The sequence below is a fragment of the Carassius gibelio genome, chromosome B25, assembly GCF_023724105.1.
Source record: "Carassius gibelio isolate Cgi1373 ecotype wild population from Czech Republic chromosome B25, carGib1.2-hapl.c, whole genome shotgun sequence".
NCBI lineage: Eukaryota > Metazoa > Chordata > Actinopteri > Cypriniformes > Cyprinidae > Carassius > Carassius gibelio.
This window is the reverse complement of record NC_068420.1, coordinates 1,543,920-1,557,829: the sequence shown is the minus strand read 5'-3', so window position 1 is coordinate 1,557,829 and position 13,910 is coordinate 1,543,920. Positions and strand designations below refer to the sequence as shown.

Genomic DNA, 13,910 nt, shown 5'->3' with positions numbered 1-13,910 from the left:
GGCAAAGCAGTTCATCTCTCATTCAGAAAGCACTACAACTACCAAAACACTTCATTCAGGTCTCAAATCAACTCATTCTTCCAGAACACTAGCAAAGGTCGACAGTCGACAAACACACTTTGTCACCCACAAAACAGTGAGCTAAAAACACTAACAGCATGTAGAATTATACAATGATTTCTTGTGTAAAACAAGGACACATCTCTGTTTATAATTCACTGCAATATATGTTACTGGAAGGAATCAGACATGATGAAGAATTCGTCAATATTTTATGTTGTTTATTTATTCCAAAATAGAATAATTGGACCCACTTTATATTAAGTGGCCTTAATTACTATGTACTTAAATTTTAATTAATAATTTAGTACAATGTACTTATTCTGTACATACATGTTTTTACATTGTACTTAAAAAACTACATGTAATTACATCTGTATTTAATTTCTGTAATTGCATTTATAATTACACTGTTGACCCATACTTTACACCTTAACCCACCCTTAAACTTACCCATACCCCCAACCCTCTCCCTAACCTTACCCCATCCCACCTCAATAGCAGCAAAAGTGTTTTACAATACAATATGAACACAATAAGTACATTGTACTTATTTTTTTATGTAAGTACATAGTAGTTAAGGCCACCTAATATAAAGTGGACCGAATTATTTGTGTCCACACCATCCCCTGATACAGATACAACAGTAATGCTGATCTCCTCGCTCTTCTCCACTTCAAGTTTATTTTTTGTATAGCGCTTTTTACAATACAAATCGTTACAAAGCAACTTTACAGAAAATTATGTTTCTACAATATTTAGTAGTAGCTAGTAGTTTGTGCACATTTGACAGGATTTTAGAAAAAATAAAAATAATAATAATAATAATAATACAAGACGTAGTCAGCTAGACGATGAACTCTCAATATTATTAATTAAGTTATTATATGATTCAGTCACACATTTAGCAATAATTGTTCGTTCTGTTGTTGATTCAGGGTTAGCATCATCTGGGGTCCTCTGAGGGTCAGCATCATCTCTTCTCAGGTGTTCTGGATCCAGACTGGAGCTTGTGTAAATCCTAGTTACCACGGGATGAAGATCCAGCAGAAACAGAGAAACACATAGAGACATCATTAGCATAGCTGCTGATCCAACAGAGTTAAATTAATTAGTTTAAACCAAGCTAAAGAATAAGAACGCACATTTGATCAGATGCAACTACACTCACAATTAAAAAGATGCATTATTCGAATGCTTGGCGAAAGCGATGCGTTTTTAATCTAGATTTAAACAGAGAGAGTGTGTCTGAACCCCGAACATTATCAGGAAGGCTATTCCAGAGTTTGGGAGCCAAATGTGAGAAAGCTCTACCTCCTTTAGTGGACTTTGCTATCCTAGGAACGACCAAAAGTCCAGTGTTTTGTGACCTTAGGGTGTGTGATGGGTTGTAGCGTGGTAGAAGGCTAGTTAGGTACGCAGGAGCTAAACCATTTAGGGCCTTATAGGTAAGTAATGATAATTTGTAACTGATACGGAACTTAATAGGTCGCCAGTGCAGAGACTGTAAAATTGGGGTAATATGATCATACTTTCTTAACCTCGTAAGGACTCTAGCTGCTCTAGCTTGTTCTACCTATAGCTTGTTTATTGACGAAGCAGGACAGCCACCTAGAAGTGCATTACAATAGTCCAGTCTAGAGGTCATGAATGCATGAACTAGCTTTTCTGCATCAGAAACAGATAACATGTTTCGTAGCTTGGCAATGTTTCTAAGATGGAAGAATGCACTTTTTGTAACATTGGAAATATGATTTTCAAAAGACAAGTTGCTGTCTAATATAACACCCAGATTTCTGACTGTAGAGGAAGTAACAGTACATCCGTCTAGTTGCAGATTGTAATCTACAAGATTCTGTGTAGTGTTTTTTGGTCCAATAATTAGTATCTCTGTCTTATCCGAATTTAATTAGAGAAAATTATTTGTCATGCAATCTTTTACATTTTTAACACACTCTGTTAGCTTAGATAATTGGGAAGTTTCATCTGGTCTCGTTGAGATATATAGCTGAGTATCATCAGCATAACAGTGGAAGCTAATTCCGTAATTTCTAATAATATTACCAAGGGCAACATGTATATTGAAAATAGAAGGGGACCTAGGACGGATCCTTGTGGCACTCCATATTTTACTGATGATAAATGAGATGACACCCCATTTAAGTAAACAAAATGGTTGCGATCGGACAGGTAGGATCTAAACTATCTTAGAGCCTGCCCTTGAATACCTGTATAGTTTTGTAATCGATCTATGAGTATGTCATGATCTATGGTGTCGAACGCAGCACTAAGATCAAGTAAGACTAGAAATGAGATGCAGCCTTGGTCTGACGCAAGGAGCAGGTCATTTGTAATTTTAACAAGTGCAGTATCTGTGATATGGTGGGGCCTGAAACCTGACTGAAATTCTTCATACATATCATTTTTATGCAGGAAGGTGCTCAATTGAGCAGACACAACTTTCTCTAAAATTTTAGACATAAATGGAAGATTTGAAATAGGCCTATAATTTGCCAGTACACTAGGATCTAGTTTTGGTTTCTTAATAAGAGGCTTGATAACCGCCAGCTTGAATGGTTTTGGGACGTGACCTAAAGATAACGACGAGTTAATGATATTGAGAAGCGGTTCTTCTGCTACAGGTAACAGCTCTTTCAGTAATTTAGTGGGTACAGGATCTAATAAACATGTTGTTGGTTTAGATACAGTGATAAGGTTATTTAGCTCCTCCTGTCCTATGGTTGTAAAGCACTGCAGTTTATCTTTGGATGCGATGGATGAAACTGAAGTGTTAGACGCTGTAGAATCTACATTCGCTATTGTATTTCTAATGTTATCTATTTTATCAGTGAAGAAATTCATAAAGTCATTACTATTTAACGTTGGTGGAAAATTTGAATCAGGTGGCGTCTGGTAATTTGTTAACTTAGCCACTGTGCTAAATAAAAACCTAGGATTGTTTTGGTTATTTTCTATGAGTTTGTGTATATGCTCTGCTCTAGCAGTTTTTAGAGCCTGTCTATAGCTGGACATACTGTTTTTCCATGCAATTCTAAAAACTTCTAAGTTAGTTTTTCTCCATTTACGTTCAAGACTACGAGTTACTTTCTTGAGAGAGTGAGTATTACTGTTATACCATGGTACAATACGTTTTTCTCTAACCTTTTTCAATTTGATGGGGGCAACAGCTTCTAATGTATTAGAGAAAATAGTGCCCATGTTGTCAGTAATTTTGTCTAATTCATGTGTATTTTGGGTACAAATAGCAGTTGAGATAGATCAGGCAGGTTATTTGTGAATCTATCTTTGGTGACTGGAACAATAGTTCTGCCCAAATGGAAATGCTGAGACATATAGATAATATCAATGATACGCAGCATGCACGATACAAGGAAATGGTCTGTAATATCATCACTTTGAGGTACAATATCTATAGCAGTAAGATCGATTCCATGCGATATAATTAAATCTAGTATATGATTAAAACGATGAGTGGGCCTGGTGACATTTTGCTTGACTCCAAAGGAGTTTATTAGGTCAGTAAACGCAAGTCCTAATGTATCATTTGTATTATCAATGTGAATATTAAAATCTCCCATGATTAGCGCCTTATCAACTGTAACTAGAAGGTCTGAGAGGAAATCTGCAAATTCTTTTAGGAATTCTGTATACGGCCCTGGTGGTCTATACACAGTAGCCAGAGCAAGAGATACATTAGATTTCTTTTGCATGTCTGACAGAGTAACATTTAGCAGAAGTATTTCAAAAGAGTTAAACCTGTATCCTGTTTTCTGAGTAACTTGACACAGGTTCTGATCCACATCACATCTCATGTCATCTAGGCCAGTTCACCTATACACCTGATCCATCCCTGACCATCTTCTGCTGATAGATCCAGGCATCCAGCATTCACTGTGTCCAGGAGGGACATTTGATCACGTGGATGGTCTTATTTATAATTGTTTTTATAGCATTTCATTTTAAGATTTAAAATATGTTTCATTCAAATATTACTGTAGAAATGTAGCAAATTGGTGTCTTATTCAGTTTTGTATTGTTATTGTTTTAAACATAAGTTTAACAGTTTTGAAAACAGTATGTACGCGTGTGTAAACTGGCCTGTACGTACAAAGAGTTTTTGTTTGTTGATTAATACAATTTAATTTAACGACTAAATAGTGAGCACAGAAAAATTTACAGTTTTTTTCAGCTGCTTACACACATTTTCCAAAGTTTTCCTCTTTTTTTCAAAACTTAACACACAAATTGAAGAATTGCACACACAAGATGCAAAATGCCTCACATCTCTTTCAAAATGAAACACCACAGTCAAAATATCACAAACATATTTCAAAAGCAAACATTTGTCTTACTTTGTAAACACCTTTACCATAATGTTATATTTTTGATTATGTCATATACACACTGTTATTCAAAACCTAAAGCTCTTTTAAAAGCTCACATGTTCATGATTGAATGTAATTGGGAGAGAGCTGTTGAATATATAAAGAAAAAACAAAAGCAAAATTGAAACCAAACTTTATTTTTTTGCTCTTTGTGGTTGTAAATGTAGTATTTGTGTACACAGTTTGAAAAGAAAGAAATACATCAAAAGATATGTAGTGTTGTAGCCTGTAGTGTAAAACCGAACATGATGTGTGTGTTTGCGTGTGGAGATGGTTGTGTGTATCTAGCTCCATCTCTCCTCCTCCAACATACGTCATCCACGTCACATGCTATATTCTCTCTTGATACCTTACCAAACTCTGACCAATGCAATGCACTGTAGTAAATGAATGCAAGGGTACTACAGTAAAATATATGTATTATAGTATAGGCCTATTGTTTGTTATGGTAAAAAAGCCATTATGTGTACATTAGCACATGTGTACATTACATTAGATTGTTACACACCGGTTCTCATTTCTAAAGGTTCGAATTATACCTGCCACAGTAAATCTACTCAAATTAGGCTGGCCTCTCTCATTGTTAAACCATGGTTTATCACATGATCGACTACTGTAGCCCTAATCTCATTCGAGACCACTCTTCTTGTTCCCTGTCCTCCTCCATTTCGGACTCGTCCTCTTCCTCCTCTTCCTCCTCTTAGTCGAAGTCGTCCTCTGGCTCTCCCTCCAACTCCTCTTACTCTGTCTGCAGTGTTTGCATCCATTGTCCAAAAGCTATTACTTGACCTTTGGCCTATTTATAGGCCACTACTAAAGTTATGATTGGTTGTTGTTAAGTAAAGCAACAAGTGTTTGCACATGTGAGGAGTTAGTGTGAGGCGCTGATCAATTAGTGTGGCATTTTGATTGGTTGTGTTTATAAAAGGAAATCAAGAAACTTCCTGTTAGATTTTTGTGTGTTGCATAGAATATTGTGTGTTGTGTTTTGCAAAAAGTGTTTAACGAAATTGAAAACTGAGTAAAAGGCCAAAACTTTGTGTATGGTTTTGCAGATTTAGTGTGTGGTCCTGGTGTTTGAGTGTCAGGTTTGAGAAATTGTGTGACAAGTAATAATTTTGTGTGTAAGCAGTTGAAAAAAACTGTATTATAAATCTGTAGTGGTTTCTGTTTTAACAGAAAATAATCACAACGTTTAAAAATAGAAAGATTCAGTGGCTGTCCACAAGTCTTCTGTCAACTCAAGATTAATTTCTTAATTTATAATGAGACTCTGTCCCAGTGAAATTCATTTACAAGCATTAATTAGATTGATCTCAAACATGTAGAACTACAGGGGATTAACATCTATAGATATTATAACATCATAATATAATTATGTTAAAACAGCAAGAACTGATAATGTACTCTCTGCCACTTTTAATACTGAACCCTACTCTGTTCAGGGACTCATTATTTCATTTCTGTTTGTCAAATATCTGAGAAACTTGCTCAGTTTGGGTCTCAGCTGTTAAACTTATGTTCGTACAGACATTTACATGTTAAGACATTTCCTGGAACAGATACCACATTCTTAGAGCATGACATGAAAATGACTTTCTCTCTCTCTCTCTCTCTCTCTCTCACACACACACACACACACACACACACACACACACATACACTCTCTCTCTTCCTCTCTCTCTCTCTCTCTCTCTCTCTCTCACACACACACACACACACACACACACACACATACACTCTCTCTCTTCCTCTCTCTCTCTCTCTCTCTCTCTCTCACACACACACACACACACACACACACATACACTCTCTCTCTTCCTCTCTCTCTCTCTCTCTCTCTCTCTCTCTCACACAAACACACACACATACACTCTCTCTCTTCCTCTCTCTCTCTCTCTCTCTCTCTCACACACACACACACACAGTTTTTCACAGACTGTACAACCCAGTCATCTTGGTGTACTGTGTAAAAGTAAGATAAGCGTTACAGATGACAGTCACGCCCTGCCCAAGGTGTTTCTGGAAAACACATCTCAGTTTCCTCTTCTCCAATAAGAAATGATTCTAGTAAGTCACATGATTCTCAAGGCAAAACTGGTTCTCCATCTGTACAGAGAGACTGTTTGGGAACGATGTTGAACCAGGAAATATGGTTTCCCTTTGACGTCATGCTTTTCTAAGCACTCCACTTCACTGAACTTTACTTAATATGTCCTTTAGCTTTTGTTTGGTTGTTAAAGAAAGCATTGTCCTCTCCTGATCAATAAAATACATTTTACATACCAAGTAATTGTGTATTCAAACTCTATTGCTCATTTTCTGTCTCAAAATCCTGATTACTTGATTTTAATGCCTAGTGCTACAAATATATTTACCATTATAAAGGCCCAAATATTATATTTACAGGTAAATGTCATGGTCACTGCTACTGTGGAGGAGATGAAGGAGCACTGAGACGAAAGAGAATTAACATCATAGACTCACTTCCTGTAAAAGCAATAGAATAGGCATGAAAACACACATATCAGGAGGGTAAGACGTACAATACCTGACAGGAAATGAGGGGCAGAACAAACTTAAATATACAGGAGCAAATTTAGATGATTAATGACACAGTCGGGGAACATAATAAGGACAGGAATGGGAAGGTCCAAATAAGGGCATAAAATAAACATGGAGTACGTGGGGAAGGACAACACAAGACAGGAACACAGATACTGGACTACTGTAAAAGGGCATTCAGAAATACATCCAGTCAAAAAAGTATTAGAAGAATGTTGGGAACATGAATATGTAAATATAAATAGTTTTGGATGGAAAGCAAGTAATGAGGCACATGAAATTGGAATAAGTAATTGTGATGTTTGCAATACTGTTGTGTTGCCAGTAACACCTCCATGGTTATTCCCAATGCCTGTAGTTGACTTTCAGGTTTTAGTGAGTATAAATCAATCAATCAATCAATCAATCAATCAATCACCTTTATTTATATAGTGCTTTAAACAAATTACATTGTGTCAAAGCACTGAACAACATTCATTTGGAAAACAGTGTCTCAATAATGCAAAATGATAGTTAAAGGCAGTTCATCATTGAATTCAGTTATGTCATCTCTGTTCAGTTTAAATAGTGTCTGTGCATTCATTTGCAATCAAGTCAACGATATCGCTGTAGATGAAGTGACCCCAACTAAGCAAGCCAGAGGCGACAGCGGCAAGGAACCGAAACTCCATCGGTGACAGAATGGAGAAAAAAACCTTGGGAGAAACCAGGCTCAGTTGGGGTCAGTTCTCCTCTGACCAGACGAAACCAGTAGTTCAATTCCAATTCCAGACCTCGGAATAAGAGAGAAACAGACAAATATTAGCGTAGATGCCATTCTTCTAATGATATAGCAAGTACATCGGGTGTTATGGGAAGTGTTTCCGGTTCCGGTTTACCTAATTAATGCAGCCTAAAAATCCTTTAACGGATTTGGATATTAAAAGCATATTAGTATGTTATGTGTATGCCAGGTTAAAGAGATGGGTCTTTAATCTAGATTTAAACTGCAAGAGTGTGTCTGCCTCCCGAACAATGTTAGGTAGGTTATTCCAGAGTTTAGGCGCCAAATAGGAAAAGGATCTGCCGCCCGCAGTTGATTTTGATATTCCAGGTATTATCAAATTGCCTGAGTTTTGAGAACGTAGCGTACGTAGAGGAGTATAATGTAAAAGGAGCTCATTCAAATACTGAGGTGCTAAACCATTCAGGGCTTTATAAGTAATAAGCAATATTTTAAAATCTATACGATGTTTGATAGGGAGCCAGTGCAGTGTGGACAGGACCGGGCTAATATGGTCATACTTCCTGGTTCTAGTAAGAACTCTTGCTGCTGCATTCTGGACTAGCTGGAATAACATTTCTGCATGGATATTAACATAGGCAGTAATTTAGATTATGACCCAGCACCTGTAGGGGCAGCTGTGGCCTAATAGTTAGCGAGCCGGACTAGTTACTCAAAGGTTGTCGGTTCGAGTCTCAGTGGTGGCAGGAGTTGTTGTAGGAGGGAGGGAGTGAACAGTGCTCTCTTCCTCCCTCAGTACCCATGACTGAATGCCCTTGAGTAAGACACTAAACCCCCAGTTGCTCCCTGGGCGCTGGATATATAACTGCTCCGGGTGTGTGTTCACGGTGTGTTCACTTCTCACTGCTGTGTGTTTGAGTACTTGGATGGGTTAAATGCAGAGCACCAATTCAGAGTATGGAATATACTTGGCAAATGTCACTTTTTTTTCACCCACTATGATGTTGAACTCTTGAATGACCGACAGATGGCGCTGTTGGTCAGAATAAAAACACACATGGTCCTGTGTGTCCTTCAGCATGCCACCAGCTCTCTGAACAGTGCTCTGTGCAGATGTCCTGTAGCTGAGGCAATCAGACAGCAATACGTTTCTTCCACTGTACAGCTGCTGAACCAGGACGAGATACAACAGGTCAGCAGGCTCTCGACTGTCCCTCTGTAAAACAGGGTCATGGCTGGGATGAGAAGCTCCACTTCTTCAGCCTGCAAAGACAGTGAAGGTGTTGTTGGGCCTTCTTGATGACGGCTGATGTGTTTTCTCTGGTAGTCAGACCTCGGAGCTGGTTATGGTTAGCGGGAGATGGTGATGTTGGCTCACCCTCCTGAAGTCTATGACTCTCTCCTTTGTCTTTTAGTAATGAGGGCCAAGTTGTGCACCAGGCTGTGAGTATCTCCACCTCTTTACTGTTTGCTGAACCTGACAACAATGGTATCAGTTGAAGAGATGGTTGCTGTGAAAACTGGCAGTTCCAGATTCATTCACCTGGAATCCTCTCGGTGCTCCCGATTAGCCAATCTGGGCCTGATATAGCCATACATTTATATATATATAAGATCAGCATTTAAACACTATAATAAACACAATTGAATTATCTGCTTGATGACATGTTTTTTTTATTATTATTATTGCAAAGTGAGATGAATGAAGAGAATGTCTGGAGAAGGGAAGTTTAGTATATAAAATTAGACAGTGATTGTAATTTGTAATTCCAAAATAGATAAATATCTTTAAATAACAACTTTGAACTATTTCTAAGTGTCCAATAATGAAACTAACCAGAAGGTCCTACATGGAAAGTTCAAGACGAACATTCACATGCATCCAATTAAAATGCAAATCAAAATACTTAACACAGCCTGCTCCACCAAATGCTTGAGTGACTATGTTTTATTAAGAGGAGTACCTAACCTCCCTCAAGCTGATTGAGCCATCTCCACCATCTTGTCGAGAGATGTTATGCTAAAAAAAGAGTCTCAGTCAACAGCACTTGTCACAAAACAGCTTCTTACATGGATGTCAGAAATCACTCCTGCCATGTGAACTGTTCTTGGTGAAATTTTATGGACCTTGACCTGTTGTTTATTTGGCATTCTATGGGACAGTCACAGGCCTCCAGGTTTTCATCCAAAATATCTTAAATTGTGTTCTAGATCTAGTCTTCTTCATGGCTAGTGTTTGCATATTTCATTTCATTCCGTAACCTACTTGTTCTACAGATCTGTAAAAAAATTTAAATGAACATAATTTAACAGCAAATTACTCATTCAGAGAACAAAATTTTAAAGTATGTTAATTTACTGTACATGTACTCAATACTTTGTAGGGGCTTGTTTTGCTTTAATTACTGCCTCAGTTCTGCGTGACATGGAGGTGATCAGCTGAGGGGGTATGGAAGGGTATCTCACACCCCAAACTCGACTTGAGTGGGAAATGAATCATCTGTGGTTGTGCATACACTTGTTTGCACCAGCATGAATCTAACGTGCATACGCCAGACGACTGATTCGTTAAACCTGCTTTCCTGCAGTCTGTGTTCTTCTGACTGTTTTGTAGTAAGTAATTCATATATTTAGGGAGAATGTATCAAGTTCAGGTTCATTTTATTCATATAGCACATTTTCTAGCAGCCACAGACTGACCAAAGTGCTTTACAGAACTACAAGATTAAAACAATAACACCATGCATCACTACACAGCGCAGATGCAGCGAATCTAAGAGCAGCCGTAAACAGGAGTAAACATGGTCAGACTTAAAAATTAAAATAAGAAACAGAAATGGCAGAACAGTATCAGACTCATCAATAAAAAATAATAATTTCAGAGTAAAAGTATACATTTTAATTAGGAAATGTAGTGGAGTAAAAGTAAAAGTTGGCTAAAATATAAAAACTCCAGTAAAGTACAGATACTCCCAAAAAATACAGAAGTACTGTAACAAATAATGTTTACTTTGTTACATTACCCCACTGCTGATTTGAACTGTATCTGTGTTTGACTTCATGTGAACTGATGGAGTGCTGTGCTTTATTATTACTGTTCAGACTCTCATTCTGACGGCACCCATTCACTGCAGAGACACTGATGCAGAGCTACATTTCTACAAACCCGATGAAGAAACAAACTCATCCTGATCTCTGATGACCTGAGGATGAACACATTTTCATCAAGTGTCCATTTTGTGTGAACTATCCCTTTAAGGACACAGAAAATGTTGTTGTAGACTTTGGTTTCTGTCCGTACGGTTAATAATTTGTGTCATAGTACACTAAGAGTGAAGTTACAGCAGTCATTTTCACACACTTGTCTGCAGAGTCTCAGCAAAGTTCATTTTAATTCCATCTGGAAAGATCAGACTACATCTGAAATGAGTTTCCAGGTCTGGATTTTAGAAAGACGAAAGGGGACTACAATAAACGTTTCTGTGGCGAACTCTGAGGAGGAATTCAAGAACACTACAGTTGAAGAATTGAAAAGAAAACTCTTTTCTGCAGACAGCAGATGTAAGTCAAGCACTTCAGAGTTGTGTTTCTTCTAAAGTTGATAGCCTGGTGTTTGCTGTTCCTCATGTTATCACTGTTTGCTTTGACAGATAAAGTCTGTGAACTTTACTGCAATGACGAGCGTCTGTTTCATGATCGGACACTTGGCTCTCATGGCATTAAACACAGTGATGTTATTATGATTGCTCCACCGATGCTTCCACGTAAGTATTTATGGACTGAAATCATCTGTTTTCTTCCTAAAGCTGACTCTTCATCTTAGATCATAACAGAGGAGGTCACTTTAAGATCTTATTATCTGGTTGTGAATCAAATGTACACTAATGCAGGTGTATAGCCATGAATAAATAGCTAATGCTAATAATATGCATGCTAAAAAGCAGTTATAATAGTTAGCATCACTTTTAACTAGTTAAAATTAAAAACGAAAAGTTTTACACAATTTTTTATTAATTATAATTATTCTGAACACTGGTGTGTTTACATATTAATTGTTTGTTGAGGGTTGTGCTTCAAACTTGTCTTGTTCTAAATGTTGTAGTTTATCTCATTTCCAGAACGACAGCATTTGTTTTCGCCCGAGCAGTAATTGTGGAAATGTGAACACACATATTTATATCTTTAATTATCATTCCTTCCAGCAATTAAAGGTACAGAAAGACAGATTTATGGCAACACATCTCATTCAGCTCCAGACAGATCTCCTCTTGTTCTGTTTCACAGAAAGTCTCTCATCTAAAGGTGAACGTGAAGGTGAATTCATATCCAGGACAGAATCTATGGAGAAATGAACTCTCAATATGTAAATGATTCGACTCACACAGCATGCTGATGTATTAATGACTTTTTAGTTTTATATTACATTGTTCCTTCCCAGTTCATTGTAATTGTTTGAGAAATGTATGATTTCTGAGTGAAATTTGATCAGTGTGTCCAAAATGAACAACTCTCTCGTACCAACAGATTAATGTTGAGCTAAATGATCATCAGTGAGCTGAATTACTGGAGATCCAAGACGTCTGTAGACAATATAGACCACTCAACAAATAATATCTTTGAGATGATTATTATGACTTTATGATGAAAGATTATGAAGACAAAACATTCTGACACACCGATTCTTCTGCTAACAAAGTCTCTTTCTGAATAAAACTCCTACAAACCTTCATACAACTGTTTTAAAAAGTTTTGAGTTGTGAAAATGTGTTTTAAGGTCTATAAGAAGGGGTGAAGTTTGTGGACGTTATATTTAAAATTACAGTTACAACCCTTTGAATATTCATGATTTTTATTTTATTGGTATGTTTTGGTCTAAATCGAAGGATAACTTGTCATAATAAATCAGAACAAAGTACAAAAGTTCCCCTTCATTGCACAAATTGGTAGCACCCAACTCTGGTTTGTGCGTTCAGCCAGGGTTGCCATGTCCTGTGTTTTCCTGCAGAATTGCTCTATACCTTTAAACTGCTGCCGTGGGTTAAAGGGATTGTTCACCCAAATATGTCAGTTCTGTCATTAATAACTCACTATCATGTGCTTCCAAAACCGTAAGACCTTCATTTATCTTCAAACACAAATTAAGATATTTTTGATGAAATCTGAGAACTTTCTGACCCTTCATAGACAGAAACACAACTGAAACATTCAAAGCCCAGAAACTAAACCAGAAAACCAAAAACCAGAATACTTTCTGTGCACAAACAAAACAAAAATTGTGTTTTTTTATTTTATCACAATAATGATGATGTACATTTAAATGACTATTTCTAGCTTTACTGTGGATAATGATGTTTTTGCTCTACTAAAAAAAATAAACAGTCATGAATTCAAGGTTAGTTTTACCAGCCTGATCTCACATTAAATAACTGACATCATTATTTAGTGTTTTCACAGATGCAAGAAAGCAAAATAAATATTAAGATCTCTCAAGCAAACTGTGTTACAGACGCTCTGCATTTATTTAAAATGGAAATGTAGAACTTTAGACTTTTAAACCAGAAAACGCAGCTTTGCATCACAGAATGAATCCACACAATAAAAGCACACAGGCAGACAAACCATGGTTCAGATATATCATCGTAATTTTAAATACAGTACCCAAGTAACAGGGAATGTTCTGGCAACTTTCTCTCATGAACAACAATGCTCTGTCAAAACACAACAGCATGACCAATGGTATTCAGAAAATATTTTATTAAATTTTTTTTTCATTTTTAATATTGATTGAATTATTTTAACCTGTTTCTGAAGATCTTACAAGTTATTTATACTGTTAGTGCTAATAAATACGGAAGTTGTTTTCTCATCACAACTGAAATTTCTCGTGATCTTGACATAAAGTGTAAAAAAAAAAGAATTTTATCCAATGATTGTGTGATCTATTGTTGCTATAGTAACAAACTCAATTTGACATGCATCTGATGGACAGATAAACTGTGTGCTCTTACTGTAGCCTACGTTGTGGATATTTCAGCACATTTTGCTTTGCCTAGACAGATTTTTCCAGAGACAGTACACTAACCTTTTTGTTTTTGTAATTAAAGAGCCAGTAAGATGAAAATGCTAAGCTTCCTATCACTGTTTATAAGTCCTGT

The 13,910-nt window shown here is 36.9% G+C and overlaps 1 protein-coding gene across 1 annotated transcript; it reads left to right on the top strand.

Annotated features, from left to right (window-relative positions):
• Positions 1 to 10,882: 10,882 nt before the first annotated feature.
• Positions 10,883 to 12,468, top strand: LOC128014674 (uncharacterized). The gene is made up of 3 exons (XM_052598388.1): positions 10,883 to 11,316; positions 11,406 to 11,519; positions 12,040 to 12,468. Exons 1-3 carry the CDS (start codon positions 11,181 to 11,183, stop codon positions 12,105 to 12,107), a joined length of 318 nt encoding a protein of 105 aa, XP_052454348.1. The 5' UTR covers positions 10,883 to 11,180; the 3' UTR covers positions 12,108 to 12,468.
• The last annotated feature ends 1,442 nt before the right edge of the window (positions 12,469 to 13,910 follow it).

What these genes read in the sequence shown, in the direction of transcription:
- LOC128014674 (XM_052598388.1), top strand. Translation starts at nt 11,181, where the DNA reads ATGAGTTTCCAGGTCTGGATTTTAGAAAGACGAAAGGGGACTACAATA. An exon ending in CTTTTCTGCAGACAGCAGAT is followed by an intron (nt 11,317 to 11,405) that starts GTAAGTCAAGCA and finishes TTGCTTTGACAG; the next exon opens with ATAAAGTCTGTGAACTTTAC. An exon ending in TGCTCCACCGATGCTTCCAC is followed by an intron (nt 11,520 to 12,039) that starts GTAAGTATTTAT and finishes TCTGTTTCACAG; the next exon opens with AAAGTCTCTCATCTAAAGGT.